We start from the raw sequence: 26,363 nt of genomic DNA on the forward strand, positions 1-26,363 counted from the left end.
AAACAATGAAGTGTCACAATGATTGACACCCTCGTTGTCAGTACTGTGTGGCCCCTCCCCTCGCTAATGTCTGTGCTGATGGACTGTCCTCTTCAATTCAAACTGCAGGTTTTCAAGTCTGGAGATGGAGACGGCCATTGCAAAATGATTTTGTAAATTAGCTATTTCTTAGTGGACTTGCTTTGGGTCATTGCAGGAAGATCCAGCCAAGTTTCAGCCTCCTGGACAAGGCAACCAGGTTTGTGTCTAAAATGTCCTGGTTCTTGGTAGAGTTAATGATGCTGTTGACCAGTGGAAGCAAAACAGCCCATAACATCAACGATCCCCCATTATATTTTACAGCAGGTATGAGGTTCTTTGGACACAAAACCCACTGCTGGTCTGTGAGGCAAAACAGCTGTATTTTCATTCATCTGACCACAACCCCGCCTCCACTCCAGGCGCTTATATTAGTTGGTTTCTCTCAATTAAGGCTCTTTTCTGGCAACCCTTCTAAATAGATATTGGCACAGAGGTAGTGTCTAATTGTAGATTTGGAGACTTTGTTGACCCTAAGATGCAACCAAGTTCTGTAATTCTCCATCTGTGGCCCTTGGATTCGTCTTTACCTCCTGGACCATCTTCCTTCCTGTGTGGGGGCAGATACACTGGCGCCTCTACCAGGCAGGTTGACCACCGTTCCACTGGTTCTGGACTTCTTAATTATTGTTGTAATAGTGGTAACTCGTATATTTAGGTTTATAGCAATTGTTTTAGACTCAATGCCTTATTTATGAAGGTCAGCAACCTTTGTCTCTTTCCATTTGCGAGTTCTTTGCCTTTGCCCAAGGGCACGGATGACCAATGGGCATTACACGCGTGTTCCTAATTCCAGTGAAACAGAATGCCATGGGAGCCACAATACAGTCTCTTCAGACTGAGATGTGCCTTAAACAAGCAGAATGTTAATGCAGATTTAATTGTGTTTGATTTTATTTATTATAATATCTAAGGATGCCAATAATTATGACACCTATCTTTTTGAGAAACAAATGTATTACTTTTCTATTAGTTTTCTCTGAGCAATTGTATTATTATAAAATAATATACTTTCCCCATAAGTTTGAGCATTACCTGTGTTGTTAATTTCATACAGCCCTTTTTGTACACCTTTATGAAGGGGGCTAATGATTTTGGAGGTGACTGTACACACATCGTATGTTTACCTGACCGGTGAACACAGACACCGAATCCTGAACGGAAACGGCTTTGTAGCAGAAAGAAAACACAAACAGAAGAGGACAGAAGATAAGGACGGAGTACCTTCCACCGGCTGCAACTCGTCCACCGTCAGTTTGAGACTCTTTCCTCTCCTGACCACTCGCACCGTGTGCCACTCGTTATCATTCAGGTTATAGCCGGCAAAAATGGTTTCCGGACCCTTGCCTGTGGAATATCCCAAACAGTGTTTAGGTACGTCTACAGAAGCACACAACACAGAAACCACCTGAGAGAAAAGCTCTGTCCTACTGCCCACAATCACACACACACACACAAGAGTCGTACACTTTCACTGAGCAGCATCTGCTGAAGCTCGACATGTAATCGCTGGTAAAATACCAAACACACACATAAATGCACATCCATTACACTCTGTACTGATTATACAAACTACAACCTCTGCTTTTATAGTAATAATGTGTTGCTTATGTTTTTTCAACACCAGGCATTCTTTCAAAAGTGCTGTCAATCCTGCTAACAACGTATCATAAACACAATGTGTGTCACAGGAATTCAGAAGGAAATGTGTGTGTTAATAATGGAGCTCATTTCTCCTCTGCGTGAAGTTAGTACATGCATTAAAAAATAATTGAAGTGAGAATTGATTACGGGTCACAGAGATCCAGAAATATCCGGCTCGGTTTTTCTCACTGACTGAAGCGCTTAAATGAAGATGAATCTGTTTGTCTCAAACAGGCACAATCAACAGTTGAACGTATTTGTGGAAGTGCGTTTTCAGTGACTCTGTTAAACCATGACCCACTTTTTTACTTCGCCACTGTCTTCGTTAATTAATTTTGTTTCTGGCACAGCATTAGATCTCCGCACACTTCAGTCCTAAACTCATTTACTTGTTCTCTCAGCCTTATTTTCAATTATTATTTTTGCTGAACATTAAATTAAGTGTAGGATATGCAAATTCACGAAATCAACAATTATATTTGTGTGTAATTCCATCCGTGCCGCCCAGCGCCTTCAAACGCGGCTCCTGAAACTCGGGGTCGAGATTTGGAGCATTTCATACCTGTCAAAAGCAGAGATTCGGCTCTGGGGGTAAACATTCATCTTTCTGACATTTCAGTTTATGACTGAGGTGGCTAAAATCATTATTTACCACCGGACTTTACCTCCCAGCTAAAAACAATTGATTTCTCCCCCCATGTGTGGTAACTACTGTGATAGCAACTGCACGAGCAACGGGCATTGATAAAGAGCCCGGTGCAGCGGGGGCAATAAATCCCGAAGTGGAGAACCAATGAACATGGCTTAGGAGTGTCTGCCAGCGTAATATCTGTGTGTGTGTGTGTGTGTGTGTGTGGATCCATAATTTGGGGTTAATAGGAGTGTAGGCACAAAGCTCCATGATCAAATACATAAATAAAGTGAAAAAACTCCACATTGTTTTCCTGGAGTTGCAGGCAGGGAGGTCTAGGGACACATTCCCAGCAAAACAATCCGACATCCCTGCATGATTGTGTAGTTTCCTCCTGCTACACTGAGATCATCACAATGAAGTTGAGACACAACATCTCGGTTCCAAGGGCATCCTTTTTGGGATGAGGCTTTGAAAACAATGATTGAGAAGCCAAGTTCTTAACACAAGCTCCTTCAGGCATACTGAGCCGTTTTATGAACCCCAATTTTATGGCATTCAGGCAACTATATAAATGTCCATTTGATGCCGTGCAGCTCGTGGTCACCTGTCCTAAAATGAGGACACGAGGGCGGGACTTCCTGTCTGCTGGCCTTCTGTAGACAGGAAGGGGGTGGAGGAGTCCTGCAGCCCAAATGCCAGGCAGAGGAGCTACCAGCAGCTGACAGGACTGGGGTGTGCGGTGCCTCCTGTGTCTTAATTAAAGGTCAGTTTAACAGCAGGACCAACTAAATCATTACCGCCTTGAGCCACACTGCGTCAGCCGTCAATCACATTTAATCAGCGCCTCGCATGGCTGTAACTGTTGAATGTCAAGAGATCCAGCAGTCAAGCACGCCGAGTGGCCACCGGTCCCGTGTCTGTCAGGTGACTAGACCATGAATACAAGTAAACTGGGGTACAGATACAGTGGGGGGTTATTTTTATTTTGCATCTGTGTGTGGGTGGGCCGGGGGGCTGCAGGATGAGATGTCAGATCTCCTGCACAGATGATAAAGACGTTCTCACAGTCAATGCCAGCGAAGGCAATGCTTGTTTGGTCGAGCATCCTTCAACAGATGCCTAGTTTCACTGTGTTGGTATAGAAGAGTTCATGAATCTACAGTCTACTGTTTAACTTGTTTTGTGCAGAGTTAGAAAGTATTCCTAAATAGCAAATACATTAATCAGTGCAATCGTAAACACAAAGTGAGAATTTAATCCATTTTAATCTGGATGTGTAAAGCGTTAATGACATGTTATCTTCAGCAGGGGGAGACATTTCTGCATCGGACAGTGCGACGGCTCTGCTGCGGTTCCTTAGAGCCTTACTGTTCATACATCACTGTGCTGTTACTCGGGTGCTTTTCTATTCATTCTTTATTTCTAATGCAGTCGACCATCGAAGCACCCCGACACACACAGCAAGTGTTGATTGTGTCTGTTCGAGCCAAGCAAACCACATCTGTCACATTTAGCATATGCAAAGAAATAGAAAGTACTATAAGCATATATATACTTATTTAGAGCCATGGTTAGCTGTATCTGCTGTATTGTCCTGGCGGTGTGCTGTGAAGGTCTGCGTATCACTGTTTTGTAGAAAGGAAATATGGACTGTGATTCTCTCGAGGCATTCGAGGATGGCAGGTAAATCATAGTTATTCTTCTGCTCCGGATTTTATTTACAACCCAATTCTGACTTTCCACGGTAGAAAAATGGCGCCATAACATTTAACGTCCTGATTTATCTGAAGACACATCCGTTTCCAATAATAAACCCCGGTCTGTTCAGCCTCGTCCACTCGAACACACCAGAGCGCAGGCCGATCGGTCTTGCTCTTCAGAAATCCTACCGATTCCTGGTCTAATTGAGCCACTCGGTCTGATAAGAACGAGTGCAGCAATGAAGGGGAGAGAACTAGATGTATATATAGGTAGGTCAGTAGATGGAAAGATGGATAAATACATTAATTGCACGTCTACAATCATTATTAATTATCTGCGGTGAATAAATGCATGAAGTAAAAACCACTCACTTTTCACCAAGCCATCACATTTGTTGTTCCCTCATCTACTTCAAAGATATGTTTTATATACTCAGTATCCCCTCGTGTCACGTATATACATTTTTAAATCCATCGCTAAGTGCACTCAGGGCTGCCAGATCGCACCGAGCCCCGGTACAATCTGTGCCGTCCCACTGCATCCAGTCCTGGATCCACAGCTGTGATCTAAAGTGGCATAAGGGAGCGGTAATGACTTCATTATCATGTGGCTCGACGCTGAGAGGGGTGCTTTTGGCCCAATCTACCTCTCCCAATTAATTTGAGCTTTAAACACCAATAGCTCCAGGTTTTTTATTTTTATTAAAGCTTTTATTGGAGGGGCTACAGTAAAGCAGGCTGGTGTGTGCCGGTGGATTTGGTCATACTTGTCTTTTGATGAGACAGACATGTGGCGCCACGTCATTCCTGTGACGGGGAGTCTGCTTTCCAGAGCCGGCATTGCAGGTTCATCGATTCCTGCCCTCCTGTCACTTCCGTGCAAACAGAAACACGAACGGCTAAACTGGAGCCACTGTGTCACATCGCGGTGCCAACTGGCTCAGAACGGCCCCGGCGCGGACGAGAAACGCGGCTCGTCGGTGGTACACGAGAAATCTCGGGCAGAGGGAGAGGAAACTGTTGACACAGAAGATCTGAGTAGCCACTGAAGTAGGGGAGTGGGTCTGGGTTAATGATAACTCAAAATAATCATCATCCTATTCTATTTTTGATCTTGATTACACTTTGCTCCTTTAAAGATCAGACAGGAGACATTATTTTTTATCTAGTGCAATTCTCAGTCCGCGATTAAACGCACACGAAACAGAGAAGGTTTACAGTGGATACGTTTCAGCATGGATGAGGAGGGATTATAGCCCAGGACACTCAGCTCCCAGGATTCAAACTGTGGCCTCTATCGCTGCCTGTAGATTCAGCACAGCTGTGGTGACTCCTTTTCCGTAGAAACCCGTCCGAGGGCTGAATGCAAATCTGAGCCACAGCAGAAGGATATTCAATCTTGAGAGCAACAGCCTGCTTTGAAATCAATGCACAGGCTGCATGGGATCAAGAATATATATATACAATTCGAGAAGGATCAGGGAAATAATTTGTGGCCGGTAGGGTGTTGGCAGGCTGTTCTGGTGTTCATCCGTTCATAGAGACAGACCGCAACCCGTCCGTGTTTCTACCTGCACATGTCTGTCACCGCGACCGCAACACACATAACGCACGACTCCAGCTCCTTGAGTTTACCTGAGGACTGACGTTAAGGTCTCTCATGCAGAGACAAGTTGTGTTATGTTGTCCTACACTTCACAATCATCTGTTACGAATAATAACAGAAAGAGGAAACCAAAAACAAAACAGCTGGCACTTTGTCAAAACCAATACATTGGGGTAAAATCCAAAAGCATTTGTTTTTTATGTATATAATCTTGCATCAGCATGGAAAAACACTCTTTGGGAACCTATGCATAGTGGATGGTGTGACTCGGGTTCTGCTAATGCCAGTGCTGAACACAGTCTAAAGGAAAACCGTCAAACAGAAGAGTTTTCTTCTGGGCTGCAGCCTTCGTTCAAACCACAACGTCACATTTGTTTCTGCATTTCAGGCCTAATGAATTCAGCTGCACAAACGCAAGGCTGGAACTGAATGTGACATGAAGAGGCCAGTTTGCTCATGTGTGAAACCTGTGCCCAGTGCAATTAAGAGTGGTGTGGCAGTCCCAATGGGACTTGACAATCCAGATCCTGGCCGGAGGGACAGAGGACCCCAACCAATGTAAACTTCCCTCTCCAGAAAACCTGCGCAACCGACACGGCCTGCAGGCTGAGGAGAGAAACACGAGACTCATGCAGCTGGAGTCCGGGGAGGAGCGGCGGAGAAGAACCAGGGATGCCCAATGAAAACTGCTGGACAGAAGTGGTTTAGATCCCATGTAGAAAGCTTCAGGAGTCTCTCGGGAATAGTCACAGTGCTGTCCGATGGACGGCATCTCTCATGGAAGACGTCATAGCAGCAGAGTGACTGATTAACCTAAATTTGACACCAGCAGCTTTGAATTAAGAGCCGTAAGTTCAGGGGAAAGAGCTGTCCATAATTGGAAAGGCGTCCGTCTCGTCTGGGGCTGTAGGTCCTGAAGTTCAGTGACACTAGAGCTTGTTATCTTCAGAGAGCACCAGACACAATCAGTCTAGAGCACACAAGAGAGCATTACAGGATCTCTACGCACTCTTGTACGTCTCGTCAAAGAAAAACACACTCTGTTGTTGTTTACGAGGTTTCCTGACCTCTCACAGCACCACGTCCACAGACCCAGCCACCGATTCACCGATGAACTGAGATAATGAAGGCTATGAATGTATGAATGGTGCGTCTCTCTCCCATAACGTGGCATCATCCTGTGACATCAGGCCATCGCAGCATGACTCACCGTGAAGTGCCAGGGAAGGGCGCTGTGGGGTTCACAGGGATCAAACCTGCAGACTGTATTTTAATACAGTTTGTGTGGAGATATAAGAGACATTCTGCGGGGGGAATGCTGTTAAAGCTTCAGTGATTTTCTCCTTTTTGGACTTGTTCACTGATCAGATACAAACACTATCCAAAGCTTTTACACCATTGAAACTAAACTCGACACATCCCTCTCGCTGAGGCGCGTCAATATAGCAATACTGTATTAAAAGCATCTCTTTATTTATTTTTTCCTTCTGGATTCGTCATCAGAATGGATTTTGTCTCAAAACTTCTGTAAAGAGCTGAATATCGTCAGATGTTGCGGAGTAAATTAATTACACCGTCAAGGCAACAAACCGCACTTGTGGCGTCACTTCATCTCTTCTATTGACAGATGCATTAAACTGGTACAATACAATTACAGATCAGCTTCAGAGATTAGGAGCCGAGGTGCTCTTCCCACACCCTGCGCCTCTTGTAATCCCCCCCAATTTATCATTCGGAAACAATCGTATGCAGCAAGGCTGAGCTCAGAGACCCCAGTGCTGTTCTGTATTTATAACCAGCTGTAGAGTCTTTCTCCTCTCCGTCGCAAGCTGCCAGAGCCCAACAACGCCACACTTCTTAATGGCATGTTTAAAAGCTGCTACACCAACATGTGCATGTTGTTCTGTGTGTGTGGAGAGGCTACACGCTAATCCACGCTGCACAAACTCCTCTTCAATCCAGTGATACGCTTGAATAAAGAAGAGTCCAGTTAACCCAAGAGTTACCAGCAACAGTTCTGTATCGAGGGGAACAGGTTCCACCGGCACTCAACACAACACAAGAGCAGAAACCGTATCAGTTGTCTGGTCATGTGACTCAGAGGGCATCAGTTGGTTTGATATGAAGTGGCATCCACTATATTACACGGATATGCCGATGCCTGGAGGTATCGGTCTCCCTAATTGACTCCGGTTGTTTTTTTGAGGCAATGCTCAGACGCACATGTGTTGAGTGGACCAGTATGGCAGTGGCGTCTGATGCACAACTCTGGATGGAAGTGGCAGCTCCAGCTAACTATCTGTTTAAAAATGCATGAACTTCCCTCCAAGAGATTCAATAGAATATCAGCCAAATAAAATGAGGACGATTCAGGCCGTGGCTCCATACTTTGCCTATTGTCCTGATGGTAAATCCAAGAGTTTCGGCTGTGTCTGTGTCTGCGCGTGTTTTTTGGTTATTGCTCTCATATTCTTGACTATTCTTCTTATAATTCGTTGGTCATCCGAAAACGGTGTCTCTCAGTGTTAAGATTTCCACACTCGGCTCATTGCAGACCGGAGACGTCGTGTTCCAGTCACATAGCTTGCTCTCGGACGACGAGGGCTATTGTTTGAAATAATTTATGAAACAAACCAATCCTTTCATGAATGGTCAGATTGATAGTGAAACAGAACAGCATCTTCCTCAAACAGAAACCAGCTGTTTAGTTATTTCCCCGGTGAGAAGCAAAGGGGCTTCCATTCGAGATGCTGTCCTGGACACATGACTATAATGGACCTCATGATAGAGGTGTTATTCCAGTGAACGCAATGCCGGGTAATAACACAACTTTGAAGAGTACATATCTGTGTATGTGTTGAGTGTTGTGTACGGATGCAGTCGAGTATTTCTCTCACACAACAGAGCGGTTGGGCTTTTTGGATGTTTAGAAAAGACATAATGAGACACTGCCAAAGTGTTCTGACACCATCTTACAATTTACATCTCAGCCTCGAGGTCTGTAACTGACACTACCTGATATCATTCACAAGAGACACGTAAACAACTGAGTCTCTGACAGCTGTACTCAATACAGCTGTGCTTAGCCCTCCGACACTGGAATGCAGATGTGCAAATGACTACTTCATTATGTTTTTTTGTTTTTAATGCATACAACTGGGAAATACATGCTACTCTGCTAGTGTTAGATTAATTTGGGAGTCACCCAGCAGGAGCTACATTTACCCAGCAATGCTTTGCACACATCAAATCTCTCCTAAACTTAATGAAACAATCACTTTCTATCACTCACCACTTAAACGTGGAGTTCGCAAATTTCCGCAGCTCATTTTCCATCCCCAATATTATTTGCATTACAGATGCGAACGTGACAACCGATGCATATATTTATAATAGAGGTTGTTCTGCAAAACAAGGTCCTGGAAGCACATGAATGTTGTGGCACAATATGAACACTAAGAAAGCAGCTCATACCTCAGACTTGTTATTCTCAATGTGTGGCTTTGAAGATGCTGTTTGTGCCATATTATTAAATCATCAAAGTGGGCCCTATTCACCGCAGTTTACGTGTGTGTGTATGTGTGTCAACGTGTGTGTTGCCGTCTCTCTCTTGCGTATACAAACCATCAGCAGCTCCGCAGATGGATGGGAAACCAGAAGAGAAACCTTTATTTAGGGGGAACAACAGCACTGGCTCAGTGCTTAAGTGTCCCTTTAAAACACCAATAACTTGCTTCATGTCTTATCTTTACTATAAGTCATTACGTCAAACACAGAGAATCCCGTTTCATTCAAAAAAGGACTCGGCAACCCGAGCTACACTGTTAGTGTACGAAAAAACTGAAAGGGGGGGGGGGCTCACAGTTTTAACACATGAGTTGCGGGTGTTTTATAAGCATGCCAATTTCTCTCATCTGAAGCTATCCTGTTGGCATGATTGGATCCTGACCCCCTGCCCCCCGTCTCCACTAGCCAATTGCATTCCTGATTATTACGGAAATATTAATCGTCCAAAAAAGATTTTTCAGATTATTATTTCTTTATTACACAAGAATATCTTAAAGACATCAAAGTTACTTCTGTTCAGGAGGGCCAACGCAGGAATAGCTTCAAAAGAGACAGAAAGAGTAGAAAATCTCACCTACCTTGCAGCTTCATCTTTTCCTCTCTCTCTCTGAATCCCTCTCTTGCTAAAAATGCCTTGATACGTCTTGGTAAGTGGGTTCATGTTCTGCGTTTCGTGTATCATACTTACCACACAGTACAGAAACAAGCTGACACGCATGTCTCTGAGAAGTTAAGCTCTTGGTTTCATATCAATGTCTTCTGTAGAACCAGTTCTGGTGTAGAGGACTGACAAACAGGAGGGACAGTCAGAGACAAACTGTCCAATCGGAGTTCAGAAAGGGTCCTTCAGACAGAAATGACATTTGGTCTCCAACAAGAGGCCCGAGACACAGATACGATACGCGGAGGTCGATCTGACTGAGATCCGTATCGTTTGATGCCTGGAAGGTTTGCGTGATCCACAATTAAAATCAGGACTAACCCCAGTTGTTTGGGTTTTGGTAACGTCAGTATAGTAATAAAACATCCTACCCAGAGATCAATCCATCTCTACTGTATTGTATGTCATTAAAAAGAGGATAAACCGAGTCAAACCAATCCAGTGTGGATTCCGGAGGTATAATTTTAATAAATGACGAACGTCTTTTACAGGGAATTCTGGGAGAATGCTGTGTCATAAATTGCAAAAAAATCCTCTCCTACATCATTCAGGTTCCTGATTAGACAGCCCAGATTAAACACACAGGAATATTAATGGTTATGTTAATAATTGAATGTGCAATTTCACGAGCAAACCAGGGAATTTATAATGATTCTAATTCGAGCGGAAAGACGTGAAGGCATTTATTAATATGAATTTGAAGGTGCATTAAAATGGGGGGGGGGGACTACAAATAACAATAAAGCCCTGGATAAATTAATAAAAAGCCCTTCACACAGAGAGGCGTCACAATCTGAACAAACTCCCCAGCGATGTGGCTGAAGAGACAATTTGGGAACATTCAAAAACAGACTGGATAGGATCCTTGATCACTCAGTTATTAATGGACACCAAACGAGCACGATGGGGTGGATGGGCTCCTCTCGACTGGACACTCTCTTAAATGGAGTTGGGAAAGATCTACACAGCAGCTGAGTATTGTTTTCTAGATCACTTTAATAGAAATGTAAATGAATAGGAGGGTGTGAATTAGGAAATCTGGATGCTTGTGTGGGTTAAAGAGAAACCACAGATTAAAAAAGGGGAAAGTAAGAGATATTTGATCCCAATTTTAAGGGAAGTTTGTGTGGTTGTGTGTGGGGATTAATCATCTATATGTGTTTTTAACAAATAAGTATTTGAACTTATTTGCTATTTAGTTTGCCCACACGGTGAGATGTGTCTGAAAGCACGCACTGTTTACTAGCTGCATTTTCGTCATCAACGACGCAGCCGAGCAAAGACCATCGCCGCACTATCGGAGTTCATACGGATTCGCTAATTGGTGAGTCACTCGAAGATTGTTTTGAGTTTTTTCTCACAGAGACAGGAAAGCCATCATTAATTCATTACTGCCGACGCGTCAGGCACATGTTTTTTTCCCCGTTCTGAGCGTTAATACGTTGTTCCTCAGAAGTGGTTAATGCGAGTAATAAAATCACAGTCCTTATTCCCTTTATACTTTGAACAACCTAATCAATTTACATGCAGTGAGAGAGAAATCATCTCCATGCATTACTGAAACACCTCTGTCGGCAGAACCATGCATATTATATGAAGCACTTTGAATTTATGACTTCAAGGTTTGTTAATTAGAAATAACAGGGTGTAAAAAATCATCTGCGGATCTGACGTGCGCCTGTCAGAGATGCCACCCGTCCGCGGGGCCGTGACACCAGGCAGGCGGCGGCGGGAGGCAGCGTCCTTTGGCTGCTTATTTGTTAACTTTATTTAATTTCTGCGGCTGTCAACGCAACTCTAAATGGATTTAATTTAGACTCGAGTTCAGGGTAGAAAAGGCTTCACACATCAAAGACTTCAAACCATTTTTCACACCCTTGCTTGGAATAACACAGACACACGCACACACATATTCTAAACTGTATTCCTGTTAAAACACACAATACAATAACAGTTCTGTCCTAAATTATTCAATGTTTGCAGAAGTGACAAAATACTTAATAGAAAAAATTAAAAACTGAATTGCAACTTACTGGAGGTACAGTTTATCCTGATACAGTCTAGATGGGGAAGAATAGATGAAAGATGTAAATTTATCCTTCAAGGTTACAGCTGCAGACATCCATTAAAACAATTCCCACCCTTCTGGGGACAGACACACAAAATGTGGCCATTCTGTCGCACTGTTTTGTATGCATTGAAGCCTTCAACCTCAGTCTGGTGAGAATATTAAGATCCAATTGTCTCTCTTTCTCTCCCCCCACTTTTTTTAATAAATACATCCCACGTCATCCCAGGCTAAAATGCATACATGAACATGATGTCAAATTATGGCCACAATCAAACAGAACTACTTGACAACCAACCTGGGTTTGATCGTTTTTATGAACAGACTGCGAGGACATGTGACCCAGAGAGGCTGCTGCCTTCTCTACGCCTGTGAAAGAACACCCCAATTCTGTTTTAATTAGACCAATTAAAGACTCGGTGTGCTTTCACAATAGAGTGTGGAGCAAGCCAGAGCTCGGTGACACGTCTTCGGTGCACTAATGGACTCTCAAAGGATTTCTCCTGCCTCATCATAATAATAATAAAACAACAACAACACTTATCTAGTATAAGTAGTGGGGTATATAAATAAAATATTGTAGCCCTCGATATATCGCATTTTTTATTGGACCCCAACACCAGCGATATATTGAGGGCCACGATATAGGGAGACCCAAAAGGGAAATATTGTACAACTAACTCTAATTGTATTGCAGGCCTTATAATTATAAACAGGGCAGCAATACATCGAGAAACAGGAATGAGTAAGAGGTGAATACAGTGCATGGTGTAACTAATTCTGTGCATTTTTAATAGGGCCACTATCGCTTTACAGATGGGAACGTGCCATTATACACTAGGGTAAGTAAGAGTCAGAGTAGCAAAGTGCACAAGCCTCCCACGCTAACAGTAGCCTATGTACTTCACATTACAACAATAATGAGGTTAATTATATCAGAGGCATCTTGACTATAAAAAAGGGAGCCAACCGCTATGTATCCAAATATGCAGTATAGCGAGGGGCGCTATAACAAAGGGAGTGTGTATATGCGCACACAATTAATTCAGATCAGCCCTGAATATCCTCCCCAGTAATTTGTGCCTCACATGCTAATCCTACACTTTACTCAAAGTCTTGGCTAGACTGGACTGGTGCCGGTAGAGACATCCTCCGAGAAATCCGGCGGAGAAGGGAACCCAGGCTGTTGACATGTAGCTCAGTCTGTCATGTGTCGTCAACCGCAACAGAAAAGTGGTCGCAAACAGCCAAGGACCACAGTGTACTCGGGCCCTTACAGGGAATGCTGTGCTTTAACGGCACCTCTGCTGCGTGAGGGGTGTGTCACCCGGCATGCTGCAGTTTACTGCACGCACTGCCACTGCGCAATACCACGTGCGCTGAGCTAGAGGGGCTCATCACTCGTTTCTTTAGTATCCTGTAGTAAACGCTGACGTTTTCAGAGTGATTTCTGTTCACAGGATGAAAAGGATGGCTATCATCTATGCAGAAATGCTATTTGTGAAATATTAAACTGTGCAGGAGCCTCACAAATTCTCTCAAGCCTTCTATCTGCCGGGTGACAAATTACAAACAAGCCTCGTGTGAATGATCTTTATCATCCGAGAGTGGAGAGCTCGGCGTGGGGGGGGGGGGAGCCACTGGCCGAGCGCTTGGGGAATCAAAGGCTTCTCCAGCGTTTAGTCATCACTTCTACATATACATATATATGCGTTTTTATTTTATTTTCTTTAAAGGTCTGCAAATGTAATGCATGGAATGCAAAACCGTTCGGTTCAATTTCCCTGAGAGGAGGTTTGCTGATTTCCAGGCGCTCTTAGACGACACTATTTCGATTCTGCAGCTTCCAGGGAGTTTAACCCTCAACTGGAAAGCTTGGCGAGGGCCGCGGTGTCCCGGCAGGAAGAGACTGTGCCGGCTGTGGGGTTGCGTCTTACAAGGGGCAGATGTTTTTTCCCGTGCTGCAGAACGGTCTCTAAGACTTCCCTCCATACGAGACCCTCTGACGCTGCTGACAGGGGCCGAGGAGGCGGGGGCCGTGGCCGGGGTGGGGCGGGGGGCAGCAGGCATTCCTCGGGCAATAAGGGCCGTACAGTGCTCACTTGGCAGTCTGCTCAGGGCCGCAAGCTCGGGCTTTGAAGGGTCCTATACCATCCCCTTCGCATCGAACACAGAGACACACAACGCCCGTCATTCACAAAGTCATCGGGTGTGGAAGACAAACAAGAGCCGGTATGTCTGTATGTTTGCATGTATGAACTATGGAGTGTAAATCGTGTATGAATACATGAATACATAAAGAGATACATACATACATAAGTAGAGGCCAAATTAATTCAATTTAAATGCATTTTAATACCATTTTTAAAGCATTTTTCTGTTTTATGGTCTGCATTGTTGAAGATGGGAATATGTTTTTAATCATCAATGATTGTCAATTCTAGATGTAACAAATACAATTAAAATAAACATGGACAGCATGTGAGGCTCCTGTGCTGCTCTGGCTCAATCAGATGAAGGCGTGTCAGTGGGAGGCTGTGTGTCATGCCATGGCGGGTGGGTGAGACGTGGGGGGGATGGGTGGGGTTACCTAGGTTCACGGTGAGCCGCACCCGCCCGGCGTCCAGCTCCAGCCGCAGGGTGTCAGCCGAGTCCCGGGACGTGGTGGCCATGAGGATGCCGTACGCCCGCTGGGAGCGGAAGCGCAGGGACACGTCCTCAGCCTCCGTGTGCATCACCACGGGCAGCTGGATCTTCATGAACTTGCTGCCGTCGTAGCTCAGGATCGTGGCGTCTGGAGATCGAGGACACAGGGGACAAGATGCACAAAGAACATTGAGAATCGATGCTTGACTGACCTCATACAACGCCAAAGAAACACACTAAAGCAGATCAGATTGTACTTCATGTTATTGAACAAACACACGTGTCACATGGATGGATGGGCTTAGCTCATACAATTAATCCATTTCATGATTTCAATATTGGGGTAGAGAAGTACAGTTGAGTTTCAGTGCCTCTCGATGGCTGTCGGGGATTAGAATTGTAATTGGCTTCCAGTGCATTAATTAATAAAGCCGTTATCTGGATACATGATGTCAGGGAGCTGTACATGTCTGAGGTGTGATTATCACACAATACAGGGATGGAGAAATGAAGTAAAGATTATCCAGATCTGTGCACTCACACTTTTACACAAACACAGACTGACATTCTCACACTGACACACAGACACAGTCACTCACACAATCTCACACACAAACACACACACGCACACAAGCACTCTCAGACACACACACACAATAGAAAGGCAGTTGGCAGCCGCACTAAGAGGACATGCTCGTGCCACATCACAAAGAGAGAGAGTCGTAGTTTCACAGTGAAGTGATGCTGAATGCAACCCAGTGTGCAGTTCTGAAAAATTGAAAGAGGTAATGAATATTAAATAGCTCGGTTAATTAATAAAGAGTTTGTATTGTATTGGAAGCCAAATGCGATTGAAATTCAGACGCTTGCTGTACAACACTTTGCCTTTTCCCTGTTTGGCTACTACGATAAAGGAATAATGATTTAAAAACCACTTAATACGTCTAGTTCCTCTGTAGGAAAGTTCGGCTGCAGAAGGAAGACTCTGATCGGCTGATTGTGTTTTCGACGGGACTCTGTGATGAAGCTCCGTCCACAGACACCAACGACTTCGCACTCGACAGCCGCACTCGAGTCTTAATTTCAATTAAAGAGACGATCAATTCCTGCCACTTGCTTCAGGTGTGAAGTTAGGTGTTAGACAAGTGGTCAGGGACACGACTGCGATTGTGAGAGAGGCAAAGAGAAGCAAAACCTGCTGTTTGTCCCGCAAAACACCTATCTATCTACATATATATATTTGAGTTTGTTTAATATGCAATCTTTGTGCCACATTCTGAAGCTCCATTTTGTTTGTTGGATAAAAGCAAAGCATGAAAAGCACCTGGGTAATGAATGGACGATACCAGGAAAATCATACTCCCAGGTAAGACTCGCATCCTGTCCAGAGTTAAAACCAGCCCCACCACCGGGGAGGAGTCGTTAATACCGTAAAAGCCGGCCACCAACAAGGGCCATCTTCTCCATTCTTCTTGTGCAGATTAATATGAATGAAAATAGGCGAGATCATATCTGCTCTGACGTCGGCGCATTTCAGCTAATGCAGCCGCTTCTCCTGAGCTATTTATAGCGCTTAACTGGTAGAAATAACACAAAGGCAGCGAGACAGGGCTCCTATTAGGCAGGGAGACAGAAATTGTGGGAGCTCGGCGCACATGAAAGCTGTGCAAGATGGCTGTCGGCTCTGCTTTGACAGGAGAGCGAGACTCTGCGGCAGATACCCGCGCCGCCACGGGGCACCAGTCTGATTCCTGCCCACAGGGACGCTGAGTCACCAGTCAAGGGTTACTGTGTGTAACGCAGCCGATCACATCTCATCTCTTTCAGAAATCCAATTCTGTATTCCTCTCGACGCCAGCCAGGGGTGTGAGAGCCAGGGATGGGTGTCTGACAAACGACTCCTCTTCTATCGGCTCGGTGCCGGAGGGTTTCTGTAGGGATGAGCTCTGTTTTGAGTATGGGGATGGGGAAGGAAAGAAACCCTACGTGTCACACGTCATGCATACACTCATGTGGCGTGTACGGTTTCCCTTATTCACACACCGTTTTCAGAGAACACACACACAGCTCGGAGAAAAAAGGCACACACACACACACACACATCTGTGAAGTGTCGACCAGCATGAGAGGAGGATGGAGAGAAGAGCCATCATTATTTTCTGTCCCAGAATCTAATGACCGTCCTCTCTCACACAGGCTGTAAATCACAGCTCGGACGGACGCAGGGACCTCGGGCGAAAGGGGAGACCAGAGGCACACTGTGGACGGCTTTACTGAGGAGCGGCTGAGAGAGATGTCTCTGAAGAAGCCATGACAGATACAGCGTCTCCTTGGTGACAATTAATTACTCTGCCGTGCCGCGGCCGGGGGGCTTCTGTGCAGACGTACAGGACCTGTTGTGCGACTGTCCGCTGTCACTCCGCACGGCTGACACTGAGCCGCGGAGACAGCTGTGGAGGAGGCATTTTATACTGTCTCGAGAGTGTTTGCACAGGGAAAAAAATGGGAGAAAGAAATACAATCAAATACTCCAAACGGTAAAGTATTGTGGTATTGTTGCTAATAAGAGCATTGTACTGGACTATAGGCGATGCATGAGTCCCAGTAGGACCAGCATCTTTTCCCTGGCTTCCTTGTTGAATCTTCGACAAACAAATATAAGTATAATATAAATTATTACACTCAGACCTATATGTAAGACTAGCCCTGTCAGGAGCCCAGGTCAGCTTTCTGTTAGTAGCCAGCAGCTCCTATTTATTTCTTCATGGTGGCCAGATAAATAAAATGGCCGCCTATTACTGAACAAACGTGTAGTAAATACATATACAAGTTATTGTTCAATATAATGTACAAGTGATAGGGTGGTGGTTGAATGTATATAATGTTATCTGTTTCTACACTTATTTATGAACTATATATATATATATATATATATATATATATATATATATATATATATATATATGTTTAGAGTTTGTCAAGCACTGACTCAAGGCAGAGAAAACAATGGTTTCCAGTTGATTGATCTGCATTGCGAACAGTGGAAACTTTATTTTAAACTAATTGGCTGAACCTGTAGCTGCTACTAGTTTTCTCCTGGAACTGTTTTAAAATAAAGATAAAAGGTATTTTTCTGGCAGCTTGGCAAACGATGGTACATTAATTTATACTTCGTTTACATGAAGCAGCGCGAATTATCCTTTGTCAGATATAACTGTATTAAGCCTAGTAACTAAACTTTATATGCAACAACCAATGAACGTGTAATATGCATAAATGTTAACAACATAACGACACAAACCTCTTTCTGTAGCGTCTTCGGCTAAACTCTATATAATGTAATAGGCGAACTACCTCACCAATACATGAAGTATAAGTATAAATAAAGATGATGATTTCCCACGCTGTCGCAGGCTGATGACTTCTACATTATGATGTTTTTTGATGTAAAAATCTTGATAACATTATAAGTGGACCTCAGAGAACAGTACAGCTCATGACCCCTTTAATCCGTGGGCCGGCCCGGTACCGGTGTTACATCCGAGAGATCATCCGGGTCTTTCAACAGCCCGAACACGCAGACTCCCCGAGCGACACCGGACTGGCTGCAGCGCGGAGCTCCGCCTCCCCCGGACACAGCGGCGCGGCCTGCGCTCGGTCCTCCGGGTGAAAAATCGCGGGTTAAACTGAATAAAACCCGTCTAGGGGAGCTGAAGAGCTAAGGGAGGAAAGTCAAAAGGAAAGTCGCTTGAGGCTGAAGCAGCATCATGGAGGGAGTTTACCGACGAGGACGCTGCAGCCCGGGTTCATCGGGAGCAGAAGAGACGCACAGTCAGGGCCGAAGCGGTAGGCGACGTGTGGCCGGGCCGGCGAGCGGGGAGATGGGTAAAACGACATCCGTACTGGGCTTCTGATAGGGATGTCACTTGTTTACATTTTAAACGATAACGAATTGATAAACGTTTATTTTCTCTTAATTCTGAGGGACGTGGTGGAGACGAGCCTGTTTTCAGCTGCCTGAGATGCGGCTGAAAAGACCGGTCTGTTTACATCGCGTCTCTGCTGGCGTTTGCCCTCCAGTGCGCAGCTGCAGAACATGCGCATTGTGTTGTCCAATGGAAAGTGCGCTACTATTGGGCTCTGATATCGTGTACCCAATCACAGACCGCGACTCTAATAGCCAATCAAAAGAGCCTCTGTAGAGCGCTGCTGGAAAATGTGTAAGACGCTTTTATTAATTAAATTCATGATTCAGCCTGATTATAAGCCATTGTTTCCACTATGTTGCTATATTTATGTTTACAACTATTAATTACAACTGCGTTTTGTGTTAAGCTACGTTTCTCCAGCCCCATTCATGCTATACAAATACATTTTTATTATTATTCATTCATTTGATCAAATGGAGGGGCTGCTGCTGTTCTAGCTATTATACCATTTCTATTTTACAGGGTGTGTGTGTTGTGTAGCACTCTGATAATAGTGCTGTTTTAGTGTGTAGGTGGTAGTAGGGGCTGCTGTGTGAACATGCACATCAGCGGTGGGTGGAGTATCCACAGGCCAGTTGTGGTGGGCCGGTCTGGGTCAAAGTCCAGGGCCGTTTTTAGTCCCAGTCTGTCCCTGCACTACATCCTTCCTGGTTATAAAGTCTCCCCAGGACATGGGTCTCCAACTCTCTTGAAGGAGCCTCCTCAGCACAGTGTGAATACAGACTTTGAAGAGGATGTCTTGGATGTTCTACACTTAGTGTACAATCCCAGAATGCATTGAGAACACTCAGGTGGGCCTGCTTTGTTTTGGTTTTGTTTTAGCAGGGATATACCCTTTAAGCCACGGAGTCGCACGCTCATATTTACTCCAGAAATCACAAACGCTTTCCACAGTGCGACTGTGACCCCCGATCTCTCTGCCGCCCAGCACACCTGTGGAAGTGTGGGTCCGGGGGCTGCCCCTCTCCAGGACTGCACACTAGTGTGGAAATGAACAACGCACACACACGCACACCCACACACACACACACACGCACACACACACACAAAGAGCTGAGAGACACCACAGTGACATCTGTCTCTCACACTTTCATATAAGCAATCAAAACCAGCCCTCAGAAAGCAGCGGCTCGCCTTTGTTGACTGAGGAAACTTACACCACCGACATGACAGTCTTTGAACAATGAAAAAGAGCAGAGAGATCAGTCATCTCGCCTCTCTTCCAGTCCCCTCTATTGCTTTTCCAACACGACAGAACAATACACCTTGAAATCTACAGCAGAGAGACAGATTTTACCTTCCGCAGCGGCTCGGTGCTTGGTGCCTGGTGCGCTGGTGAACCCGGTGATCTGTGCCCGGAGTGCACACGAGTTAAAGGTACAGAATATAGTGTCTGTCGGGGCATTTAAACTGAACCATATACAAATGCACAAACCACACGGACTGCCGTGATTTAGGTCAAGTTAGGTTCATGTCTGAGTATAAATATTACACCTGCTTCTGAAAATGTGAAATGTGACTTAATTTTTCTGACATTATTCCTAGAATAGGTAGATGAAAAGCCAATAGAGTATATATATATATATATATATATATATATATATATATATATATATATATATATATATATATAAAAGCTTTTCTATATCTGGAGATGTTACTTGTGTAACACAAAGAGAGCGCCTGTCAAAACCTGATCCTCTCTCTCTCCCCCTCTCTCATCGACACTTCCCCGACAATATCAAAACACACGAGTGCAAGTTCTTCCCACAGCTGAGCGAATATCACCGTGTTCAGGTGTTTTGTTTGTATCTTTGATTCGAGCGGGTCTTTAAAAGCAGAAAAGCTTATTCCTGAACGTGGAGGTGATCAGCTTGAACTGTTAGACTGAGTGAAAATATTGTAGAGGCCATTAAACACACACACACACACACGCATCAAAGTAAATGAAACGTATAGTTTGGGTAAATGACTATTGTGGATCTGATATCGAGATACTTCAATGCCTTTCATGTCTATACCTTTATTCATCAGTCAGTCCTGCCTCTAAATCCCCTTCCCTTCATCCGCGCTTCTTATGTGCAGTTAGATTTGAAACACAACCGAAATCCAGGCTGTTTTGTTTCTTCTCAATCGCGTCCCTCCAGCCACGTTTCATCACCGCAGACACGTCCGCACCTTCTCTGGCATATGCTGACTGACCTTCCTCAAATATAAGAAATAAAAGCCACAGATTTCTGCGAATTAACGGGAAGACATTTGGGATGTAAACAGGAATCCCTTTCCAGGCTTAATTACAATGCTCTAGTTTAAGATGGTGAAATCTACCATTTGTTCTCGGCCATATGCAGTAGCTGATTTGTGCCACAGGATGGAACACCATGCATATTGAACCGGAGGCTGCTGTAATTCTCCTGACAGCTTCTTTGTGACTGGTGCCAGCTTTATTCTACCAGCGAGGGAACAATCTGGAGACATCAAAACAACTGGCTGTGTGCCAGAACCCATCTACTTTAAAATAATTTGCATTTGGCGGGACTAGCCCAGGCAGCACTCCTCTAAACGCCACGCTCAGACAGAGGGGCTCTTCTGAAGAATTCCTCCGCAGATACAGCCCCTCCACCTGCGTCTATATTTAGCGCCTTGCATGCGGTGCTTTAAAAGCCCGGTTCTGTTCTTTTCCTCTCAAGTCTTGCGTTCGTAGGCGAGTTTAAATGAAGCTCGTGTTATTGTGCTTCAAATTCAAATTCTTTTTATGGGTTATTATCTCCTGTAAACGCAGAGGGCTGCTTTCCCATTCCCCTCCACTGATTAGTTCCAATGAAAGCACACGTCTTGGAAATTAGTCGCATGCGAAGCAGGAATCAGAGGAAGACAACCGGCCTCAGCACTTCCACAGAGCGATCGCAGAGCCTGGGCTGTGGCTCCTGAATTATGTATTTCATCATCAGTGGGGAACCTGTTCCCACATGTATGTGGCTCAGGATGCAATCTAACCAGACTTTTGAATGCCTGCTCAATCAATGCATCGTTCTCTAACACAATATACAGCGGCCAAAAGCTATGCATCATGATTTAATTGTCCAAATGATGTTTATCATCTCATAACAGTTCTAGTGATCAATACTTCTGTTTCCTAAAGACGACAGATTGCTCTGTGGCAAAATAGTGTTGCTAATGAACACAGGCATCAGAAAACAACGGAAACAACTTCGGTTACTCTACCCGACTCTCAGCTAAAGTGGAATTCATCACATCATATCCAGGAGAGGAAACAAATCTAAAAACACTGTTGCTGCAGTGTGCAAAAGCATATAAATAAGAGATGATGCCCCTGATAGACAGTGCCGGGGTCCATTTCTCTCAAGCGACTGTGGGCTGAAGTGAAACAATTACCACCGCAGTAACATCTGCTCACCGACTGTGTTTTGAGAGGCAATGCCTTCACTAATTGCATGCACAGAACTGGCATGTTTGACTATTTGAAATACACTGTAGGACACATGACAATGTGCGGCTACACAACTCGAGCTAAAAGCAAGAAGCAACCGCTGAAAAATGACAAAAATACAACTGATTTTGTACTCATTCAAAGCTATATAGATATATATAGATAGATAAGATAGAGAGACAGATGATAGATGGATAGACAGCTGCTCTGATGTTATGTCGTTTGTAGGACCCTCTCTGAGGCCTGTGTGTGAATCTCAGCTCTGATCCTGCGTCGGTCACAGCCAAGTAGCTCCAGGAGTCCCATCTCCGGTGGCAGAGACGGCTAATTTACACGGTCCTGAGCCGTGTTTCTGTGTGACAGCCAGGCCGGTTCTCATTAAAGCGCCCCTCCGCCGCGGACACCTGCCAGTCCAGTGGACACGGGTGAGGGTGAGCTGTTTATTTACTTATTAAATTAAAGCATCTCCAAAAATAATGTCTCCTTTTTCCTGTTCGCATGATCAGTTTTTGCCAAATGTAATTGTTTGGTACTGCGGAAAACCTAAACTGTAATGGAGTGTGTGTATGTGTGTCTGTATGTGTCTGTGCATGCATTTCTCCATTTATGTTGGAGAGATTGACCAGTTTACGTTTGTGTGTGTAAGATTGCGCAGTCTTGCACAACACATTACAATCCGTTTATAATTATTGTGATGAGTTTGTTTCCAACTATAGTTAATTTGAAATTGCATAATAATATGATACAGGATTTTGTAGCTGGTGGATTAAAGACCTGAGATTTACAGTGAGAGGGACGGGGCTCCAGGGTTGAGCTCCGTGTGTTCACAGTGCGTTCACAGTGCGTTCACAGTGGCCCTCGAATGACAATAATAACCACTGCACAGAGAAACCTAAGCACTCACACTGAGGGCGAGCGCCGGGATAGACCGCACCCTTCCACGCCCAGCAGACGCTGCCCCTCCACTCACCCCTCTCACAGGACCTGCCCAGGTATCCAGTGCCGGAGCAGTCGCACACGTAGCGGTTCCAACCCTCCCGGCACACGCCACTGTTCTGGCAGGGGTTGCTGATGCACTGCTTGGGCGCCTCCTTGGAGCAGGAGGGCTTGACGCCGGCGGCCTTCTGCACCTCAGCCATGCGGCGGATGTCCTTGCTCTGGCCGTCGATGAACAGGTCCCGGATGCAGCCCACGTAGCCGTAGTTGAGCAGTGCCGTCCACACCTCAGTGGGGAACACCAGGCCCACCTTGTTCTCCGGCAGGCCGCCCAGGTACAGGTTGTCGTCGAGGTCCAGGATCTCGCTCTCGCCCGGGGCGGTGTAGGCCGTGCGGATGGTGTTGACGGAGATGGTACCTGCGGGAGATGGAGAGAGCCGGGGTTTACAGAGAGACACGTATCACTGAATCGCCTCATTGTTATGTTTTTTAAGGTGCAGAGAGTGGATCAATAAAACATGTTCTATAGACCCTATAGAGCTTAATTAGAGACATGCATGAATTTGAGCTCATCTGGATACTGTGGACAGTTCTGGGCTCCACACTTCAAGAAAGATATCGCTGCTCTAGACGCAGTTCAGACGAGCAACCAGACTTATTCCAGGTCTGAAGGGAATGTCCTACTGAGAGACTGAGGACCTGAACCTTCTCACCCTGGAACAGAGGAGACTACGTGGGGACTTGATCCAAGTCTTCAAAATCATGAAAGGCATCGACCACATCAAACCAGAGGAGCTTTTCCAGATCAGCAGGGACACACGCACCCGGGACACAAATGGAAATCGGGCTTCAAGGCATTCAAGACAGAAAACAGGAGACACTTCTTCACACAGAGAGGCGTCACAATCTGAACAAACTCCCCAGCGATGTGGCTGAAGAGACAATTTGGGAACATTCAAAAACAGACTGGATAGGATCCTTGATCACTCAGTTATTAATGGACACCAAACGAGCACGATGGGGCGAATGGCCTCCTCTAGATTGGATACTTTCTTATGTTGTTATGTTCAAAATTACTTTGCACCCAACTTCTTATTCTGTTCCATTTTAAAATGTACGTAATAATAATAATAATATTTAGTTTTCCCTTTCACCTCTGCAACCCCTCTCTCAGAAATTAAATTGTTTACTTTCATCCATTAAACATATAAAAATATTGTCGTTTACGCATTGGAGGCTTAAAAAAAATGATGACACTTAATTCCTTAATACATTCAGATATGAATTATTCACTGGAGGATTAGTTTATATAAAAAACACACACAAACATTTTAATATTTGATTTGTGAATCGGGTCTCCAACACAATAAACAATTGCACCAGATGACTAATATCGCCTGATCACTGGGATGCCAGACCCACGCGCATCCAGGGATCTTTAAAAGCACGATTAAAGGACCGCGTGCAGTTTTTCCCATTGCGTGTGTTTTTCTGCACTGTATCGTTCTCACTCCATCTATTTCTCGATCTGCTACACAATACACAACCGCGCACACTACTGGAATGTTAAAGGTGAGTTGCAGGTCTGTTGGACAATCAGACTCTTGATTCATTCGTTTATAGATCAGGTTTTCTGGCGAGCGGCTATTGTGGATTTCTAATTAATGACGCCTGCCTCCCAACACAGCCGTTTCTCTGGGAATCTGTAGCTCCCAACAATGGCTGGGCGATTGCGAATGCATCCGGCCGGAGATAAAATTGGAATCATTTAGCTTAAAGCCACAGCCACTTAAAGAGTCCGATAAGGAAGACGTGTAAACATGTCGATTTAACGAACGCAGCCGATGGAAATCCTACCACCGGCTTTCCTAATTTGGGGTTAATTGGTCATTTATTAATGTAACCAAATGTACCTGGAGCATAAATCACAAGACTACAGCCCTCAACACTCAACACAGTATCAGAGGTAGAAAACCATTTGTGTGTGTGTTCAGATGCTCAGTGCAGTGGGTTTATGAAGTAACATGACCCGGTTGTGTTTTGATCTCTGCTCACCGGGACTTCTGTAATGAAACCTCAAAGTCTCTTCAGTGTGTGAACGATTCTGTCCACCTGAATGCTTCCTTTGATTACTGTTGTTGCTTTAAAGCTGCTGATAGCTGAGAACCAGGATGGTCACATGTTTCCCAAAAAGTCGAGGCTACAACATGCACTGGAAGTGAACCGTCCTTCGTGATAAATGATGAGGCATTGGGACATCGGTAAATATTTGTTATGGATTGTGCAAAACTACAAGCTGGGGAAAGTGCAGTCAGGCTTGTGCTGAAATATTTATTTTTTACATCGCATGCGTTTGTTTATTATTGTTGATGTTGTTGGTTGTGTTTAGGTTGTTTAAGCTGGTCTTGGAACAGCCATGCTACACAAAACTCACTCCTTTATCGTGGTCAAGGTTAAAGACACACACACACACACACACACACAACCCCCAGGAACACGATCGGCCCCAAGACGGGCAGAGACCCCTGCGGACGACGACCCCCACAGCTGGCTGCTCTCGGACTGTAGACTTGGCAGCAACGACGGGACCCAGAGCCAAACATCTCCCCCAGGTTCCTCTAATGAGCCTCCTCCATCATATTCATTATCTCAGCAATTTCATTTTTAACTCTGTTTACCGGGAAGCGCGGTCCTCAGGTAGGCTCTGCTGGCAGACGCAACCTACCGCACGTTTGACACAAGAGTAACACAAGTGACTTGCTGCCGGACTCACCAGGAAGAACGGCAATTAAACACTTTATTTTGTGTTAGTCTAGTGAAAGTGAACACTATTGGAGAGTCAAATTTAGTTTACAAGTATATAACGGTGACACGGACATCTAAAATATGGAATGGCCCGAGAGACTCGTACACCTGTGATAGACCACGCCCCTCACACCCCAGTACTAGGCCACACCCCTGTTGGGTGCAGGGCGGAGCCTGCAGAAAGACTTGCTACCGCCTGTTCAAATGGCTTTCTGCCGCAATTAAGATTTGCCATCTCCACAGCATGACACTGTTTATGTTCAGTTAAACAAGATTCACTCCTTTACCTGACGGGGAGTTCCTTAATTGCTTGATTATGATGATAAAGTTTTTAATTCACCACAAAACATTAATTGCAGCGGTTTGTCAAGCCCAGTTCTGTTGAATGTCTTATGCACCACCGATGCTTTATTGAAGCTAAGAAATACGAAACGCAGAGAAGCTCGAAGCTCGATGAAAAGGCGATCGCTTTAATCGTCTCCGAGATACTCGTTTGATTAGTTTGTGGTTTTTGTCTCGTCGTGTTCTCTTTGTATCGCCTGTCACACAAGAGGAGATTTGACTAAATGGATTTAAGT

General features: G+C 44.8%; 1 protein-coding gene across 11 annotated transcripts in view; it reads right to left on the minus strand.

Moving 5' to 3' along the window:
• Positions 1-26,363, minus strand: part of nrxn1a (neurexin 1a) — a 302,723-nt gene that overhangs the window by 162,253 nt on the left and 114,107 nt on the right. For 10 of the 11 annotated variants that reach the window (XM_066696630.1, XM_066696622.1, XM_066696619.1 and 7 more), the window contains 4 exons: positions 23,015-23,398; positions 14,549-14,752; positions 11,924-11,950; positions 1,303-1,425 (listed from right to left, as the gene is read on the minus strand). In XM_066696630.1, the coding sequence (XP_066552727.1) occupies positions 1,303-1,425; positions 11,924-11,950; positions 14,549-14,752; positions 23,015-23,398 (738 nt within the window). Of the gene's footprint in view, positions 1-1,302; positions 1,426-11,923; positions 11,951-14,548; positions 14,753-18,386; positions 18,743-23,014; positions 23,399-26,363 lie in introns of those variants that run through there. The other variant, XM_066696627.1, reaches the window with a different exon arrangement.

The sequence above is a fragment of the Amia ocellicauda genome, chromosome 23 (assembly GCF_036373705.1).
Source record: "Amia ocellicauda isolate fAmiCal2 chromosome 23, fAmiCal2.hap1, whole genome shotgun sequence".
NCBI lineage: Eukaryota > Metazoa > Chordata > Actinopteri > Amiiformes > Amiidae > Amia > Amia ocellicauda.